Source organism: Oculina patagonica, chromosome 2, assembly GCF_052425735.1.
Source record: "Oculina patagonica isolate OP01 chromosome 2, crgOcupat, whole genome shotgun sequence".
Lineage (NCBI taxonomy): Eukaryota > Metazoa > Cnidaria > Anthozoa > Scleractinia > Oculinidae > Oculina > Oculina patagonica.
The window spans coordinates 9,420,001-9,438,515 of NC_135759.1; the positions used below are offsets into that span (position 1 = coordinate 9,420,001).

At 36.9% G+C, this 18,515-nt stretch overlaps 2 protein-coding genes across 2 annotated transcripts in view; both read right to left on the reverse strand.

Moving 5' to 3' along the window:
• The window catches only part of LOC144642893 (uncharacterized), a 35,338-nt gene extending 17,196 nt beyond the window's left edge, over positions 1-18,142 (reverse strand). Inside the window, exons 1-10 of the mRNA XM_078501995.1 lie at positions 18,056-18,142; positions 17,389-17,717; positions 16,204-16,348; positions 15,725-15,870; positions 14,882-15,053; positions 14,357-14,472; positions 12,174-12,321; positions 7,921-8,040; positions 6,061-6,210; positions 789-1,013 (exon numbers count right to left, since the gene is read on the reverse strand). Coding sequence (XP_078358121.1) covers positions 789-1,013; positions 6,061-6,210; positions 7,921-8,040; positions 12,174-12,321; positions 14,357-14,472; positions 14,882-15,053; positions 15,725-15,870; positions 16,204-16,348; positions 17,389-17,717; positions 18,056-18,098 — 1,594 coding nt within the window. The 5' untranslated portion in view covers positions 18,099-18,142. The remainder of the gene's footprint in view (positions 1-788; positions 1,014-6,060; positions 6,211-7,920; positions 8,041-12,173; positions 12,322-14,356; positions 14,473-14,881; positions 15,054-15,724; positions 15,871-16,203; positions 16,349-17,388; positions 17,718-18,055) is intronic.
• On the reverse strand, positions 2,053-2,939 carry LOC144637966 (uncharacterized). Its single transcript, XM_078497058.1, has one exon. The coding sequence runs from the start codon at positions 2,794-2,796 to the stop codon at positions 2,053-2,055; it is 744 nt and encodes a 247-aa protein (XP_078353184.1). The 5' UTR covers positions 2,797-2,939.
• Positions 18,143-18,515: the final 373 nt, after the last annotated feature.

Consider the following 18,515-nt stretch of genomic DNA (forward strand, 5'->3'; position numbering starts at 1 on the left):
ACCAGACCACATAATCAAAATTCAAAACGAGTCCAAAACAGCTGCCATCAAACAAAGCATTGAACGTTGGTGTTGTAACTTTAGTTCGATACTTCGTTGTGTTTCTGTTATTTGTGCTGTGGACCCAATAAGCTTATCGGCCGCGTCTTTTGAGTACGAGGGAACAGTCGCCATTTTTGTAGTTTTTTGTGTAACTTGGACTTTTCACGGAAAATCTCCAACATAATGTAAGTTTTCAGATAATGTTCAATTTAAGATTTACAGGCTTACTCATTGCTCGATAATATTTGATTTGTTTAGCGAATCGTAGCTCGTTAGCGATCTCGATGGTTGGATAGAATAAAGTTGTGGATTTTACGACCTCGGTTGGCGAAATTCGCTTTTAGTTTTCTATGATTATTGCTGAGGGCCCCATGTTGCTAAATCGAGACTTTGGGTGGCTTTTTGTAAGCGAAACATGAGTGCGCGCTCAGAGCCGTCTATCGATCGATAAACGGCACATGTAAAGCCAATCAAATAGCGTGTTTTGTTATTGGTCATCCAGTGGGTTACGCTATTAAAGGACTATAGTGTCTCTCCGCGGATAAAAAGTATCGGGGAAGTAATCTATTTAAACCAATCAGGATAGGAGAAAATGTGGTGAAAAACGATTATACCAAATAGCGATCAAGCTGCATCCGAATACTTACTGTCGAAAGATGAAAATGTGAAGTGAGACGTGATTTTTTGCTTGCTGGTTGATGCTGATGTCTGATAACGGTTAACGGTAGTCACGCGGATAAACTTACCCTTTCTGAATTCAGATGCATCCGTTCTTCCTTCGGTTAAAGTAACTGTGAAGTTCAACACTGCTTCAGCGTGTGGGATCTTGTTAGCCCAAATAAGATCGTCAGCATATCTCGCCATTAGCTTTATCAAAGGCAATGGATATTGCTCTTTTGCGCTGCGACTGAGGTCCAATTTTTGAAGATAAGTGCTCTCTACTTGGCCTTCTGAACCAGCGCTTACCACAGCTAAAATCACATTAGAAAATTAACATTGTAGTCTCTAAATGCCTGTGAAAAGGAATGGGTTGAGGGAACTTTGTTACTGCATGGTCTTTCTATCTATCTATCCATCTATCCCTTCATCCATCCATTAATCATCATTAATCATATATTACTCATTCATATATTCATTCATCCGTTCATTTTTAATTCATTTATTTATTTATTTATTTATCTAGGGGCAACCGCACAAACAAGATAGTGACAATCATTTTTGTGATTTTCGTGGTCGGTTATAACATTTAACATTATTTCACTGTTATTGACTCTCCGAGATCATCCGCTTACATGTAGTTAAAAACTACCATGAACGGCATATCCATGAAAGAGGAAAAGTAGAGCGGTACTACTTATCGGGGAGTCTCACGGAGACAATACAGAGCGGGATATCCTCTTTGAGACGTGTGCCCGTGAAAGAAACATCTTCAAACTGATAATGGATACGGACTGTCCGAAACATGTCTTTGAAATTTAGAAGTGTGTTTATTTTTTCAAATGTTTAATTTATTTGAAAGGTGCGATAGTCTTTAACTTTCTAAACATGCACGATAGTGGCCCAACACCACTTATATATCAAACAACGTAGCTGATAGCTTCCTAGTCAGCAAAGGAATCAAATTGTGTACAATTTTTGCTGGACGCACACTCTTGGGACTTTTGCCCAGCAAAATTAAGATAAAGATATACGAACGAACATTTCGCTCGCATAGCTTGATTTCTCGGTGGTTTTTTTTTTTTTTCTACACTACAAGCGTTCCAATTCTATTGACATCAGCGGTTGAAGTCTTACTGAAATAATAATAATAATAGTAATAATAATAATAATAATAATAATAATAATAATAATAATAATAATAATAATAATAACGACTTTATTACAGTATATCCATTTGACATGGCTCTTCATCTGTAATATGCTAACTACAAAAATAATAATAAATAAATTAAAAAGCTAAATATTAAACAATAAAAAAAAAAATCTACATTATTTCTCTTTTAACTAGACTTAATAAATATTTAAAAGTGTCCTTTGAAAATTGTTTGTGTTCTTTCCATTCCGTAAGGTGATGGGCAATTTATTAAAGGTTGACGCTACTTGGTCTTGGAAAGTGTTTGATGTCAGCGGTATTTCTTGCGATATTCCTGCGCTTGATCGCAGTGTTCTTTCATGTTTAAACCTTTTCACGTCCAGGTACTTAGGCCAATTTGGGTCGTGTAATGCTTTGTGCGTGATCTTCAGAGTATGCCATTCAAGTTGTTGCTTCACGGGTAACCAGTTCAATTTAAGGACGTCTTCCATGGACACATATCTTCCATATACAAAGCTAGCAGCTGCTTTCTGTATTTTCTGCATTCGCTTAACTAACCCTAAAGTCATTGGATAAAGTACACAATCATTGTAAAATAACTTAGATAAGACGAGAGACTGCACAATAGTTTTACGAATATTAAATGGCAGAATGTTCTTGAGTTTTTTCAGTGTAGCCAGAGTTGCATAGCAGGATGCTGAAAGATGTTTGACGTGCTCATCCCATTTAAGGTGCTGATCAAAAAAGATTCCAAGCAGTTTTGTTTTATCTACACAGTCAATGTGACTATTGTTGACTCTAAGATCTACATCTGCTTTGTCCAAAGAATGGACTGTTGCTAACTGTTGCGTTGAGATCAGCATTCCTTTCGTTTTGCTGGGATTCAGGACCAGGTTGGCTTCTTTTGACCATTTATCAAGCTTGTCGATAGTTGTGTTCATAGAGGAAACGCCATCTCTAAGATTAATTGGCTTGCGGTGTACATAAAAAGTTGTATCATCGGCGTACTGATGGCAAGTTAAATCACCTGATTGTTCTATGCTTGCTTGAAGATCAGAGACATATATATTAAATATAAGAGGACCCATTATTGATCCCTGGGGTACGCCAAAAGGGACCATAGACAACTCCGATCGTTTATCATCTATATGCACGAAGTGTTTCCTGTTGGTAAGATAGTTGACTGTCCACTGAAGAAATGACTTCGAGAATCCAAGATAATTCATCTTTTCGAAAACGGTTTTGAACTTTATAGTATCAAAAGCTTTTGAGTAGTCAGCCAAGACCATGAGTGTCACCTCACCACGTTTCATTGCTTTTGCTATATCATTTCTTATTCCAAGAAGTACTGTCGTTGTTGAGTGTCCTTTCCTATAACCAGATATATTGTTCTTAAAAATTGCCCTTTGATCAATATATTCAATTACTTGTTGGTGGACAAGCCGCTCAAATATCTTGGACAAAGCAGGTAGGATAGATATTGGTCGCAAATCCTGTTCAAGAAGAGGGTTGTCGATTTTAGGAATCGGAGTTATCCGTGCCTCTTTCCAGATAGTTGGAAATGTAGATTTTTCAATGCATGTATTGATAATGTCAGTTAGTGGGCTTGAAATATATTCTGCCACGGGCTTCACAAACTTGACCGGTATCAAATCAGAGCCCGTTGAGGTGTCAACACGTAAGGCTTTTATTTCTCGTAGAACTTCGTGATGAGTAACCTTTCTGATGTTAAACAGCTCGCTTTCGGTATTAGCAGATTGTTTTAACTCATCGACGTAATTCAAAGTAGCGTTCGGCGTTCGATCTCAACATACTGAAATATAAAAATTTACTGTTGCGTTTTTTCAGTCTTTAAACTTTTAAATATAACGGCATATTGACTTTAAAAAAAAAGAGAAAAAAGAAAAATAATGGCTTCCATTTGGATTTGAACCAAAGACCAAGGCATACACAACTTCCGTAGAAGTGTTCTCTACCAACTGAGCTATCGTAACTTTGTATGGTACAGAATATTTTGTTTTGTATATTTTAACTGATATTATATTTGGACGCGCTTTAAAAAAACATGTTTAATTACTCGGTTATGAGTAAGCAAAACACTCAAAAATCGCTTTCTTTTAGTTTGTCGTACAGAGATAATTTCCACCAAATTTCTGCACTGCATGTCGCAATAATATTCAAGCGTAGCGAATGATTTAAATTTATGCAATTACAAAGCAATGCATGGGCACGTTGCACAGAATTGCTTATTTCTCGACTCTTGAAAGATCCACACCAAAAACAAAAATGTAGGGTTATTAAGAGTCATACAAAGATATTTCATGCCAAATTTTAGAATGAAAGGTGTAGTATTCGAGCGAGAATTATTTAATCACAGAGATGATTTACATAATTACAGAGCAATGTATAGGTACATCACAGAATCGCAAATTTCTCAACTCTTGAAAGATTTTTATCAAAAATCAAAACGTAGGGTTATTAAGAGTCAAACAGAGATACTTCATGCCAAATTTTAGACTGAAAGGTGTAATATTCAAGCCGTAGAATTATTTAATGGTACTTATTTAATTATAAATTACAGAGCAATGTATGGACACGTTGAACAGAATTGCTAATTTCTCGGCTCTCGAAAAAGTTTCATCCAAAACAAAAGCGTAGGGTTATAGAGAGTCACACAGAGATACTTCGTGCCAAATTTTAGACTGAAAGGTGTAATATTCGAGCCGGAAAATTATTTAATCGTACTTAATTATTTAATTATTTAATTTTATTTATTTTGTATCTTGTTTGTGTAATTATTTATATTTATCCATACATTTTGTTAGTTAGTAAGTTACTTAGTCAGTCAGTCAGTCAGTCAGTCAGTTAGCTAGCTAGCTAGCTAGCTAGCTAGCTAATTGGAGAGATGCGTGGAAGGTAAAATTAAATGTGGCAGATTGAATTTCTATCATCCGTTAAGGTCGCGCAGGACCCTTGCTCATTAATATATTCATAAGCCAAATTTCTTGTTGGAGTGCTATCTTGTAAAGCTTTAATTCACTACATTTTTAATATCGATTCCTCTAAAATTTAATAAGGATACTCAGGGATGATGGAATTACATCATGATTGTCCTTTTACTGTGAGATGACCGTTGTCTGTGATGTTACAAGCCCTTAAAAGTTTAACTGAAGATAATGCGATTTTGTGTCCAAGTTTTCAGCTAGCACAGCGCACCAAATTAAATGATTATATAGCCTAGTGATAAATCGTAACTTCTTTTGTGCTCCCACTAGAACAAAATTTTCGATTTCAAAAACTGCTACAAGTTAATGGCCTCTAAGAGAGTAAAAATGTGAAATTTAAACTTTGAAACATGCTATCTTCATTTTGAGAAGGAAATTTAAAAATTCGCTCTAGCCAGAGCACAATAGAGTACACCAAGTTTATGTTCCTCGCGAATCAACTCTTGAAATTCTATATCGGCGAAGAAAACTTGGACACAAAATTGAAGGTTTTGAGGCTTCCGAAGACCTTCCGAGTCAATGTTTACAACAACGTGTGATATATTCAAAGCTGTGAATCTATTTATGATAATTCCCAATGTTCCAGCGCACGTGGCACAAAGCTGAGAACAATTACTAGTGATTACTTGTACAAAAGAGTTTAAAAATAAACATTATCATGAATATTTCGTTTGTTGTCAGCTTCAGTCGTCCGGCAGTTCGTGCATACTCTTTAAATAAATACATACTAATGATTGCAAGGGTCCTGCGCGACCTTAATTCTCTCAGTCTGCAATTAAATTGTTACCTCATATACTGGTATTTAAAAATTTAACAGTTTAACCAACTACATCTTTTGCCATTCACTTCCTTAATTGTCTTAGTAGTCTTGAAACTACCATACAAATTAAATGCTCCAAACATATGATAAAAAAAAAGCTGATAATGGTGTGTGTTCATACATGATTAAACATGATATTGGTTTGGTCTGAGTCAGGAAAATAAATTGAATCACGTGGTCACTCTGCTTGCTTCATAACGATAACAAAATATTTGTAGTTTTCAATATACATCACCCGGTGCTAATTTAGTGGACTGCATAAAAAAATCCTGAGCTGAATAGGGTTAATAATAAACATTCTCTTTTTGTGGTAAGAAAACATGTAAAGTACTTTGACTGCGATGTACAGCAAGTAAAAAGAGGCCTGCTGTGGTACTAACTTTGTCCGTCGCTTCCTTTTCTTCCGGCTGGTCCACGAGCCGCTTCACCTGTTTGTCCATTTTCTACACAGCTTCCATATTTTGTAGAACGGCCCCATCTTTCTGTATAACGGCAATTGATGCCACGACCACCACGTCCTCCCTCGCCCCCTTAAGAAAAAAACAAATGTCTTTCTCGCGTACTCAATCAATCAATCAATCAATCAATCAATCAATCAATCAATCAATCAATCAATCCGCCAATCAATTCCTACATGCATCATTATGCTAAAAACTAAGCAGCGTGTTAAGTCACGGTCATTGTGTTTCGGTGACACGGTCATCACGACACGGTGACCGTGTTAATGCCCAACTTCCCTAATTTCTTCTAATATGTTTTTCGGAGAACCCTTTTTATGTTCAAAGCGTGTGTTCGCTTGTCTAAATACCACGATGGTTTATAGGTCTCAGCACGGGTTGGTTCCAGACTACCTATTCTCTAAATTTGAAAAACGAGAAATCGCATACAACCTAAGGGACTCTGAAAACAAACTTAATGTTCCATTACCGCGCACTAACTATTACAAAAATAGGTTAACCTATAGCGGCGCAATCTTATGCAACAGTCTCCCTATTAACGTGAAACAAGCAGAGTCCCTTGGGCAATTTAATCGCACGATAAGCGTGTCGTGTTAGGACCATGCGAACGTGTGACTTCCGTGCCGAGCGCGTGCGTTCACCTTATTCACTGTTTTCTCTTGGTTTATCCATCCATGAGTAGGCCTTTCTCGATTATGCTAGTAAAACTGGCATTTAATGCTACTAGAAATTCTCGCATAAAGCTAAAAAAATGCTAAAATAATGCCTGATTTCTTTAAAAAATGCCTTTTGAATTCCAAAGAATGCTTTGTTTTATTTCAAACAAAACGTACAAACTCTTACATTATATGCTCATATAAACAACAGGCGATACTTAATAATTGTTTGTTTATAAAAAAAAAAAAATTAAAAAAATTAAAAAAAAAATAGTAAAAAATTATTTAAAATTTTTAAAAAAGATAAAAATAAAAAAAACACAGACACAAGTAACACAACACAAGTACACAAGTAACACAACGCACAAACAGTCGAAACAGACAGAAAACAATCAAATTAAGTAATCAAAATTGTGAAACTTTAGGATTATTTATCCTTCTGAGTTCTGAGTGCTGAAATCTGGATCACAGTCATGAAAAATGACAGAAAATGCTAGCAATTCTTTTTCAAGAAAAAAAAAATGCTCGTTTTCCCAAAAAATGCCGGAAAAAATGCTAGCATAATCGAGAAAGGCCTATCCATGAGTCAATCAGTCAATCAGTCGGTCAGTCAGTCAGTCAGTCAGTCAATCAGTCAGTCGGTAGGTCGGTCGGTCGGTCGGTCAGTCAGTCAGGTAATCAATAAGTCAAACAATCAATCAATCAATCAATCAATCGATCAATCAATCAATCAATCAAACAAACAAAGAAACAAAAAAACCATGTTCCTGTGGCAAATCAGGGCGGAATACAGAACTAAGAAGCTAGTTAGCTTCTTAATTCTGCGCATGACTTGAAGTTAAAATATCATGGCTCCTCTTGCCAAATGTTTATTATTACCTACTCAATAACTCAAAAAAAAAAAATGCAAGGAAATCCTAAGTTCACCATGGAGCTGACAATTACGGCAGAAAAGTAATGAAAAAAAAGAAGTAGGGAGAGAACAAAGTCGAGAGAGGGCGACGCACGACATACCAAATAACCCTTGTACACGTGTTCTCAGTTTTCTTAAACAAATGTTATTTCTTTCTAGTGTACCGCGTGAGTACTATGAATTCACTTTAAAACCACGAGCAGCTAAGCCTACCTTCTCCTCCAACACCGTTAGTTGCTGCCTGGCCTCCAGTTCCGCGACATGTTTTAAGTTCCACCTTTCCTTGTACCATTCTGACGTTGATTGTTTGGCGACCAGCATTACCACCATTTCCTGTTTTCAAAAAAAAAAATCTCCTTAAGTACAATAGTCAAAATCCTAGAAATTTCAAAAAGTATTTTAACGTATTTTATGGAATTAATTGGAGAATTCGTTATAGCCTTCGGCGCCGAGCCAATCAGAACTGCAAACCAAAACATTTTGCGTTATTCCCTTGCTAGCAGGCTGCACTTCTAAAGACATTCGACTCAAGGCGCTGCCATTCGCAGCTAAAAAAGATATTGTTTATAGCTTAATTGAAAATACAAAAACAGCTAAGAAACTTAACAAAAAATGGAAATTCGCAGATAGATGATGAATAACATATCGCATATCGAAATATTTCAATTCCTACTTTCTCCAAAGAAGTTAACTTGATAACATATAGACAGTTTAAACATTTTAATAGCGCAAATTTCTATGCGGATATTTTAGCCCAACCCTGGTATGATACAAAGAAATTGTATGATCCTAATGATATCTGGAGGAAGTGGAAAGAATTATTCCTGAATGTATGTGAAAAGCACGCACCGATGAAGACCAAACGGACACGAGATTCTAAATCACCATGGATAACCACTATTTTAAACTAGTAATAGTTCTCACTATCAAACTGCCCCCGCCTTTTGATAACTTGTTTTACAGCAATACAATCTAGGATTAGTGGAGTCTTTTTGTCGCCCTTAAAATTAGGCTTTTTTTACTGTGCCATGTACGTCAAGACATTCTGTTTGCTGCGAAATTTCTTGTTGTCTGTCACCATTGCGTCCTAAAAATATTACAAAGTTCAAGTCGAATATATTACCTAGCGCGCGGAAATAACACCTAGCGGAAATAACTCACAACACATTATTCGTGGTGACAACACGCAATATTATTTCCGGGCTTATAACATTCACAATACGTGATGGTAGCTAACAAATACGTGATAAACATTACAGAGGATACAGGGAGTTTCCTTTGTGATAAACAACGTAATTACGGCATAACCACAATTTCACAGATAGATTCCGAGCAATTGTGTTTTGATAATCCACACAACACGTACTGAAATATTTTCACCCTTAGTTTAACAACAAAAGGGTCATACAAAGATAATATTTCCCATTATAGCTATGAAATGAATGTTGTCTCGAATTGCTATGTAACGCTAATGTTTTCTTTGCTACAGAAGCAAAATACTTGAAAGAATTATTTAAACTTTCTTTAGCTTTAGTAAGTTTAAAAGGTGAAATTATTATATGATCGGAAGTTACGTTACAAATAAATTAGCAGTGTGTGATAAAGTGTCCACGTTGTTGATTCAGTTTGTGTCTGATCATAATTCATTTTCTGTACCGAAAAAAAAAAAAAAAAAACAATACAGCTGAATAACTTTTTTACGATACAAAATACTCTCATAAATAACCGCCACTTGACTGACGAAGCTGATAGAACCAACCGGGGCGCTTTACAAGCAAAAGCCGCGAAAGCTTTAACTAATTTCGTTTTGTTTAGTGAGCAGCACTCTGCGAACGATATTTGATTTGTAAAACTGATATATTTCTCCTAAGTGTTTCGTCCGACTGTCGCGGACTTCTTTAGGGAGTTTTAAAAATGAGAATTACATGCTTGTACATAGTGTAAACCGTACAACTTATTTTTACAGGTTATTTTTTTCCCAGAGTTACGTACAGGATACAAATGTCAGGATACAGCGGCTTAATTTCTACGCAAGGCGTTACTAAGGTGTAGCATATGTGTGACATATTTCTGTCATGACATATTTCCTTGCAGAAAGCGATGGGCAGAGTAACGCCTGTTCAGTTTTATTATCTTAAATTTTTTGTCTAATGAAACTATTGCAGACTCCCTATTTACCTTTTTTATAATCTTTCTATGTGTGCCGGTTTATTTTAATGTATCCATGTTGTTGATTTCTCTCTCATAAGTCAAGTTCTGTACCGAAAAAAATCCAATACTCGGCAATAACTGTTTAGCTTTGAACGAATTAGCAAATGATGCGATGTAAAATACTCGCCTTGGAATAACACCGGCAATAACCGCGACTTGACTTGAACGAAGCCGATAGAATGCGGTTTCGCATTAACTTTGTAGATACGCTCTGATAAATGAACAAATAGCCGAATGATGAAAGATCTTGTGCTAGCAGAATTACCCGACACCACCTTGCGCACTTTACCCGACAGCACCTTGCGCGCCTAGTTTTGTTCAAATCGAGATGTTTTCGCATACTATACCAACATATTTCAGATTCAGTTCTTTATTACGCGGGGGATGTTAAGGTGCCTCCTCGGGTTTCGGCCTCTGGGACGGAACCCTGCGGGGGCAAAAAGCGGATGAATTTCAGAAACCGCCTCAAAAGAAAGGCTATTAAGACAAAGGATCCATTTATTTGGAGCCAATTTCGAATGGTTAAAAATCAAGTGAATTGGGAAATTAATAGCGCTAAAAAAGCGTATTATGAAAATGCCTTCAACAATTGTTGTGGGGATCAAAGGAAAACATGGAAAACAATCAATGAACTGACCTCACGAAAATCCAATAAAACTGTTATTAATGAGATGGAATATGGTGGGGTAAATTCTGAAGATCAAACAGATATAGCAGAAATGCTAAACTCCTTTTTCACAGAAGTTGGGCCAAGCCTTAGTGGAGACGTAAGAGAAGTCGATAAAACCTTCGACGAATTTCTTACCGCAACTGATAAAACTTTTGTTTTTGAAAAAACAACACCTACACGTGTTTTTGCACTACTATCAAAACTTTGTAGGTCAAAGGCAACAGGATTAGATAATATTTCAGAGAAACTTCTTAAGGAAAGTCCTGATTTACTGGCGGAATCTCTCACTCATATATTTAATCAATATTTTATCTAGATAATCGAACACAGATTTGTCATTGTAAGTCAACTCCGAAATGTCTAAGATGTGGTGTTCCCCAGGGAACAATTTTGGGACCTCCTCTGTTTTTGATATATATTAATGACTTACCACACTGTCTGACATATTCGGAACCCAGAATGTACGCAGATGATACTAGCCTAACACTTGCTAGCACTGACATTGAGCGTATAAATTATTGCCTTAATCACGACCTGAGAAATGTGTACGAATGGCTGTCTGCTAACAAGCTTACTCTAAATATGACAGAAACTGAGTTTATGCTTATTGCATCAAGGCAGAAGTTATCACAATTTACGGAAAGTCCCTCTCTTACTATAAATGAGAACGCAATATAACAAGTAACCTCCGCTAAATCCCTCGGAGTTTATGTTGATCAAAATATAAACTGGGAGTGTCATATTGAAAACATTTCTAAGAAGATAGCTTGTGCCATTGGTGCAATTAAACGAATTCGGCATCTCACTCCATTTAATATTTTAATCAAAGTTTATAATAGCCTTATTCAACCACAATTTGATTATTGCAACGTAATGTGGGGAAGCTGTAACAAGGGCCTTTCTGAAAAACTGCAAAGGCTTCAAAATCGCGCAGCTCGTTCCCTAATGCCTGCGAGTTATGATAGTAATTTAGATGATTTGTTCCGGACACTGGGGTGGCGAAGACTCTATTATCAAAGATTGGAACAGAAGTCTATCCTAATGTATAAAACATTACATGGTATGATTCCTGACTATCTGAGATCAAGATTCGTATATCATGACGATGTTAGTGCTTATCGTTTAAGGAATACCGAAAACAAATTAGTTCTTCCACAACCTCGAACTGATTATCTCAAGAAAAGTTTTTCGTACAGCGGAGCTCAGTTGTGGAACAACTTACCTATAGACCTAAGACAAGCATCTTTCACTGGCGGATTTCAAATCTAAATTAAGTCGGCACAGTTTAAAGTAATATCTAAATTTTAAGTAAATTTTAGACACGGCCTGGAACGTCAAAACAAACTCGGGGGGGGGGAGGGGGGGGGGTAAGCTTTCTTCATGTATTGACACCAGCTCAGCTCAAGCAAAAATACTAAGCAATTACAACAGCTAGTTCGCTGTTAGTTAAATTTGCACTCTAAAAAAGAACTTCATTGCAACTCTACTCGTGACGATTTCCGAAGGATACAACTTCCATTTGGACACAGTGACTGCTATAGAAACCCTGCAGCCTGCGCTATTCAACAATGACATGTTAAAACACCTGAATTCCCAGCATATCCGCCATCTCCACCAGCCCCTCCTTGTACACCCCGTGTCCCTGGAATATTTGATGTTTTGCAACCGTAGACACTTCCCCAGCTGTTTCTCGCTTCATTTGCTCTACAGTCTGCGTCTGTCTTGTCCGGTCTCTGTTTACAGATAAGAAGAAAAATGACGATCCCACGAAAGAAGGGACACTCCGATGATGATGATGATGATGATGATGATGACGATGATAATGATGATAATTAAATATAGCCTAGCCTTTTTTATAGTCCTACCTATGGAATAACTGTTTGCATGTAAAAATGGAACGCTACTGAAGAAAGTCTCACAATACGAGTGTTTAGTAAATTCTCAGCTCCGACTATTGCATTTCTAGCTCTCTGATTGGCTCAAAAACTCCGACTATGAGCCATTAGTCGGAGTTTTACCTAGTATAGGAAATAGTGCGCCGAGTTTTAAATTTTTCACACGAAGTTTTTAACTTCAGCTCTCCATAATGGCCAATACTAGCAGGTTTCAGGAGTTGTCTCACACTAAAATTCAAGAGTTATTAGACAATGCTGTTCCAGAAAATACGATGAAAGCCACAAAGTTCGGCATGAACATATTTACTGGTTCGTATCTGGGAATTTCACTCAAAAACTAGCAACAATTGTTAAGTTCACTCTTTGATAATTTTATAACGGCGTAACAACGACAAAAATGCACACCTCATTATTTACAGAATGGCTGTCAAGTCCTGTTGGCACAGAATTTTCCAAACGAATTTAAGACATGTCCAAAAAGAAGCTAAATAAATGCCTAAAATGTTTCAACACCGAGCGAGCGTAGAAGCTTTCCGGCAGGTTTTCTTTAACTGCAATGTTTAAGTTCACAACTATAACAGAGGCGGAGGATCAGGAAAATCTTTCTAAATTTAGAACACTATTTAAACACTTGAAACCTTCCAAAATCGTCTTTTTTCCTTGCATTTGTACAGTTCATATTTTCAAGGTTGATTTTCGTCAACAGTTGTCCACAGTTTTCCTTTGTGCAGCTGTCAAATTTCATTCAGCTCATTCAGTGATGTAATAATCAGGTGCTCACGGCGTGCGTGTGACTGGAAGTTGTATGCTCTTTTGGCCTCTTTGTAAAATTGATGAAATAAAAATCGGCGGCAAAAAAGCGGTTTGAGAATTTACTAAAACAATTATTCAATTCGAACTTGGTGGATATGAAGTGATCATAACCAACTTGCGCTCCGCGGTCGTTGGTTATTTAGGGGTGGTGAATGGTACTTCAAAAACTGCGTGTCACGCAAAATTTTAGGGGGTCTATTTTAGGGGTCTAGTCGCCTCGAATTTTTCTTTAACTCCTTCTCGCAGTATCGATTTCTTTTGCAAGGCTAAAAAGGTCTCGGGCTCGTAGAAAAGATATCAGTCTCGCCGTCTCGCAAAGTCTCGCATTTACCATTCGACACCCCTTTATTTATCACTTCATATCCAACGCGGTCTCATGGAATAATTGTTAAATAACTTTTCTAATAAAGCGAATTTCAATTAAAAAAACATAGAATCATTATGTATGTGGACGTTCTTAACCCTATTCAGACCCGGAGGGCTTTTGAGGCCCGCGCTGACTTTGAACTCTTATAACTTTTTTAAGTTTCAACCAAACGCTCCCAAACTTTCTGGGTTTTCCTAAAATTTATCTGGCAATACTTTAGTAGGGATGAATGATGTGTCAGGAACTTGACATCACTATGGCAACGGCATTTTGACAGACATGTTTTCCCAAATTTGTAATTTTCCGTGTTTCTATTAATAAAAATTGACTTTAATGGGGATTATTTTTACATTTTTACGGTTTTCAAGCACATTTTTATAGATTTTAAGTACTTTGCAGTAATTTTGGTTGGTTTTCTGTCATTTTGGAAAAAAATTGAAATCCAAGGTGGTGGATCCAAGCTGGCGGCTGTTTTGGCATCATGATATAATTGTCACGTGATGAGACGTCACCATCCTACGTGACGTATACCAAAAGAAAGATGTTTGGAAATACAAAACATCCTATAATTTTCATTTTGATTGCTTAAATATTCTGAAAGTTACATACCCCCCCCCCCCCCCCGGTCAGAGAAGGTCCAAAAAAGACCGGTCTGAACAGGGTTAATCTTTCAATTTATATTAAATATCGTACCTTGTCCATGCTGTTATCACCTGGGTGACCATTAGCGCCATTCTGCCCCGGCTTTCCATTTCCACCACTTGATATAATATCCATGTACCCTGCTACCGTATCAGCAAATATTTCCACTTTTATAAACGAAAAAAATAAGCAATGTTAACAAAAATTACAACAAATAGTAATCAAAGGCAAGTGCAATTCACTGAAGAAAAATGTTGCGAGAAACCAAAAGCATCCTCGCGAATAAATTTCGGGAATTTCGTTGAAATGTTTTGGGCTTTTTAAACACATGGGAACAATTATTGCTACATTGTGTTGGGGCAAGTTAACAAACACAATCATCATTATCATCATCATCATCATCATCATCATCATTATTGTTATAATTATTACTATTGTTATCATCATCATATCATCATTATCACCATTATTAGTATTATCATTATTATCACCGTCATCACTTTAATTATTGGTTTTCATTTTTGTGGACTTTTTACGGTGTTTTTCATATATGTTAAATAAAAAATATCATTCTACCTGTTGGTCCATGCAAGCCATGCTTTCCGTCATCTCCATCGGTCCCAGGAGACTGCGTCGGGAGATTTTGTAACAAACTTGGTGCACTGACATCCAATCGACTTTCTTTCACGAAGGACACTTTACGACTGTACAATGTCAACTTTCTAATGCCGCGCATTTTGATATCGCCCTATTGAGTGATAAAAAGTAAATGCACCCGTGTTTAATGTATATTTAACCCTCACATTACATTACATAACATAAACTTTATTTTAACTCGAACCTTGAAATATATTTTCATTGTGCGAAAAATGTCATGCGATTGGTCATAAATGGAAGCTTGAAAATGGGGTTCGTCTCTTTGCAAAGGACCCTACAGCCGGCTTGCTGCACCTAGCAGTTTGTATAGCTTTACTTACTTTTCTTTAGTTTGTCAACACAAAATATTACATATTTTGTCAGGAGGAACACCTGACAGGAACTATATCCCTCATTGAAGGGTTTCTTATGTTAGTTTCGAATTCCGACGACGTATTTCAATATCAAAACCCGTTTAAACCCGAGTCTACGTTGCAGACGACAGAGAAAGTTGTAGTAAACGAATGAGAAAATAAAAAAATAACGATAGGACAAATGGTTACTGGGTTCATGAATGAGAAGGTGTATAAGGTTTGCAGATATTTTGGTCAGAGAAAGTAATCAAATAAACGTTTGATGTTTTATTTTTTTCTTCTTCTTCTTCTTCTTCTTCTTCTTCTTCTTCTTCTTCTTCTTCTTCTTCTTCTTCTTCTTCTTCTTCTTCTTCTTTTTGCATTTCAAATTAATAGGCATAATTTAATTCGGGTACTTTTAGCAACCTACCTTGACATATACAGTATCTGCCAGGATTTCAAGCTCAATGTTATTGGACCGCTCTTGGGTGTCTCCTAAGTTAATATTGTTCTTTGTTCGAAGATGCTCTTGTACGTAATCCATATGAACGTTTCGACCAATTACTTGATAACGATCTGTTGGCATGGAGTTCCGGAATACATATCAATGTTTACAAAAACAAGTACATAAAAAAATAAACTGTCTTCTTACATTCAAATTTGGCTCACTTCTTGTCAATTGGTAGAGATGTATTAGAAAAGGTGATGTATCCTGAAAATAAGAGGGATCACCAATCATGATTTGTTTCCCAGAATGTAAATTAATGTATACTCGTGCTCTGGGATCTTTTTCACTCCCTTTCAGTCACAAACTGTGATGTGCTCCAATGGCAGGGAGGACGCCCCGCACAAGATTCACCATAAAGCAACAAGCTAATGGTTCAAAGGCTAAGAGACACCAAACCTCACCAGAGAGTACGCAGCCGAAAAACTCCGCCCTCAAAGAGATGTGACCGTTCCATTCTATTGGCTTTATCTGCACATACCGGGCGGTGATTGGCTGCAAAAGGACATGGTCCACAATGCTGTTTCGATCGACGTTTCCAATAAATACCTGTAAGTAGGAAAAAGAATACAGAGGCTTTCTTTGATGATGTAAAATACGACCATAAAACAATATTATTTCACGTTGGTTAACAAAAAAAGTTAGCAAGTTACGTCGACGTTTCGCTATAAAAGGCGGTTAGCTACCCATTCCCACCCGAAAGCCACAGTCAAACACCAAATCGAATCAAGGAAAATAGTGCCTTTTGTTAATCTAAACCGCCTTTGGCTTTTTCGTTGTAAAGTCCCAGTTAATTACTGTAAATCAAAACTAATCTGACTTCGATTTCGATGCCAACATTTAATTGGCGTCATTCTAAAATACAGATCTAGAGCAATGGCTAAAGAATTGATTAGGATAGTTTTTGTCACCATGCCCAGTTAGAGTATTGATTTTGATAACGCCCAATGAATTTATGGCTGGGAAGAATTCGACTTTTTGTCCGTGCGTAACTAGTGCCAACCCGTGATTTAGAATTTAACATCTCTAAATTTTGGGGTAGAGTTACGAGTATTTTTATTTTTTGAAATAATAAGAAGAAACATTGCCTTTCTCATAGACCTGAATTTTCCGTTTACATGTACAACATGCCTGCGGTATATGTAAAACATGTATGCGGTCAATGATAAAGCCAGAGCCAAATACAATAATGCCAATTCAAGAAGAAAATAAATACGAAGCATTTAACATGTGGACGTTCTTTTTTTTATTTCTTGGCATTGATTTTAATTTTTTAGATCTATATGGCTTTCACTTTCTGGAAAAATAAGGCCATAACCATTCTGAACACATTACTAGACTAGGTACTAGGGACTGTAGAAAATGTTGGGAACTTGTGTAGTTATACATCACTTAAATGTGTGTGTGAAGATGTAGTTTAAAAAAAAAACCGCTTCAATGGTTTTTTGACGTTATAAAACTTATTTGGCTTTTATGTGCCCTTTGCTAACTAATCTCTCTCAGGCTATGCAGACAAACTATCTTTCGGCCAATATCTCCAGCGTCGCGATAAACATCTAACATATAATAAAAAAAAAATAATCTAGTACCTTATCGACGCCATTCTCTTGATATGTCTGGAATGCCAAAGAGCCATCTACAGAGTAAGAAAGTTTGAATTTCTTTACCCACTGGTCCATGTCTTGCCGGCCCTGGGTCTGGAACTTTGAAATTTTCACATTTCGCCAAAAATCAACTTGGAGAAACTGATTTTGGTCATTGAGTTTAGATGACCAGGCACCAGTTTTTCCTCTGGCAGCGGCATGGTTGAGCCTGGCATTTTCTGGACCGTAGTTTTTATCCCACGAAGACGACGCGCTTATTTGTTGATCTGTGACGAGACCGCTTTCCAAGCCTAGGGCATCTTCACCAGTGCATTCTTATAATTAAAAAAAATAATATAAAATAAAAATAAATAAATAAACAAAATAATCATTTTGTCAATTTCTATTTTTTTGAAATCATCTCCTTCCAAAGGAAACAGAAAGCACATTTTGGCGAATTCTATTATTTTTTGGCCCCTGTTTGTTGTTTATCTTGGAGTTCGTGTCAAAGTGGGATTGCCAGAGTAAGTGAGTTGTTCCTTACGGAGCTTCTTAACATGCGTGGCACTAGGGTTGATTTTCGTCCTTGTAAACAGGGCCTTAGTACAATAAAAATTGCCACTACATTATATTCCATTCCAGATATTTATAGCACAAGCGATAGATACGTTACCTTCCCCGAAGGAGACAATCGAAGGCGTTTCGAACCATTTCATTGGAGCATATTCGATGTCTCTAGCGAAAGACTGATCTCCTTCACGCAAAAGCTCACATCCATCTTTTATTAAAATGGAGGAAAAATGATTAAAAAATAATGTATATATTATTATAACATAATATTCAACTGCACCAAGTAGAGTATAAGTTGCGCGAAAAACAATTGCAAATACCTCGCGATATTGTATTACTAGCTATTTTGTTCAATCAGTTACTACTTTCGTGGATATAAACGCGCGTTGCGTGGATGTTCTCGCGCGTTTTTGTAAAGAATGCAAAGGCCAAAACATGGTGGTCGGAGGAGTGGGATAATTCTAGTCGTCCCCTGTAAAAACCCGCGAGAACTTCCACGCAACGCGATCGCGACGGTATTCAACCCAACCTTCCCATCGTGCGCTGCGGTCTTAATCTCGATG

Bases quoted from the DNA above. Each gene is read 5' to 3' on its own strand.
- LOC144637966 (XM_078497058.1), bottom strand. From the start codon at position 2,796: ATGAACACAACTATCGACAAGCTTGATAAATGGTCAAAAGAAGCCAAC.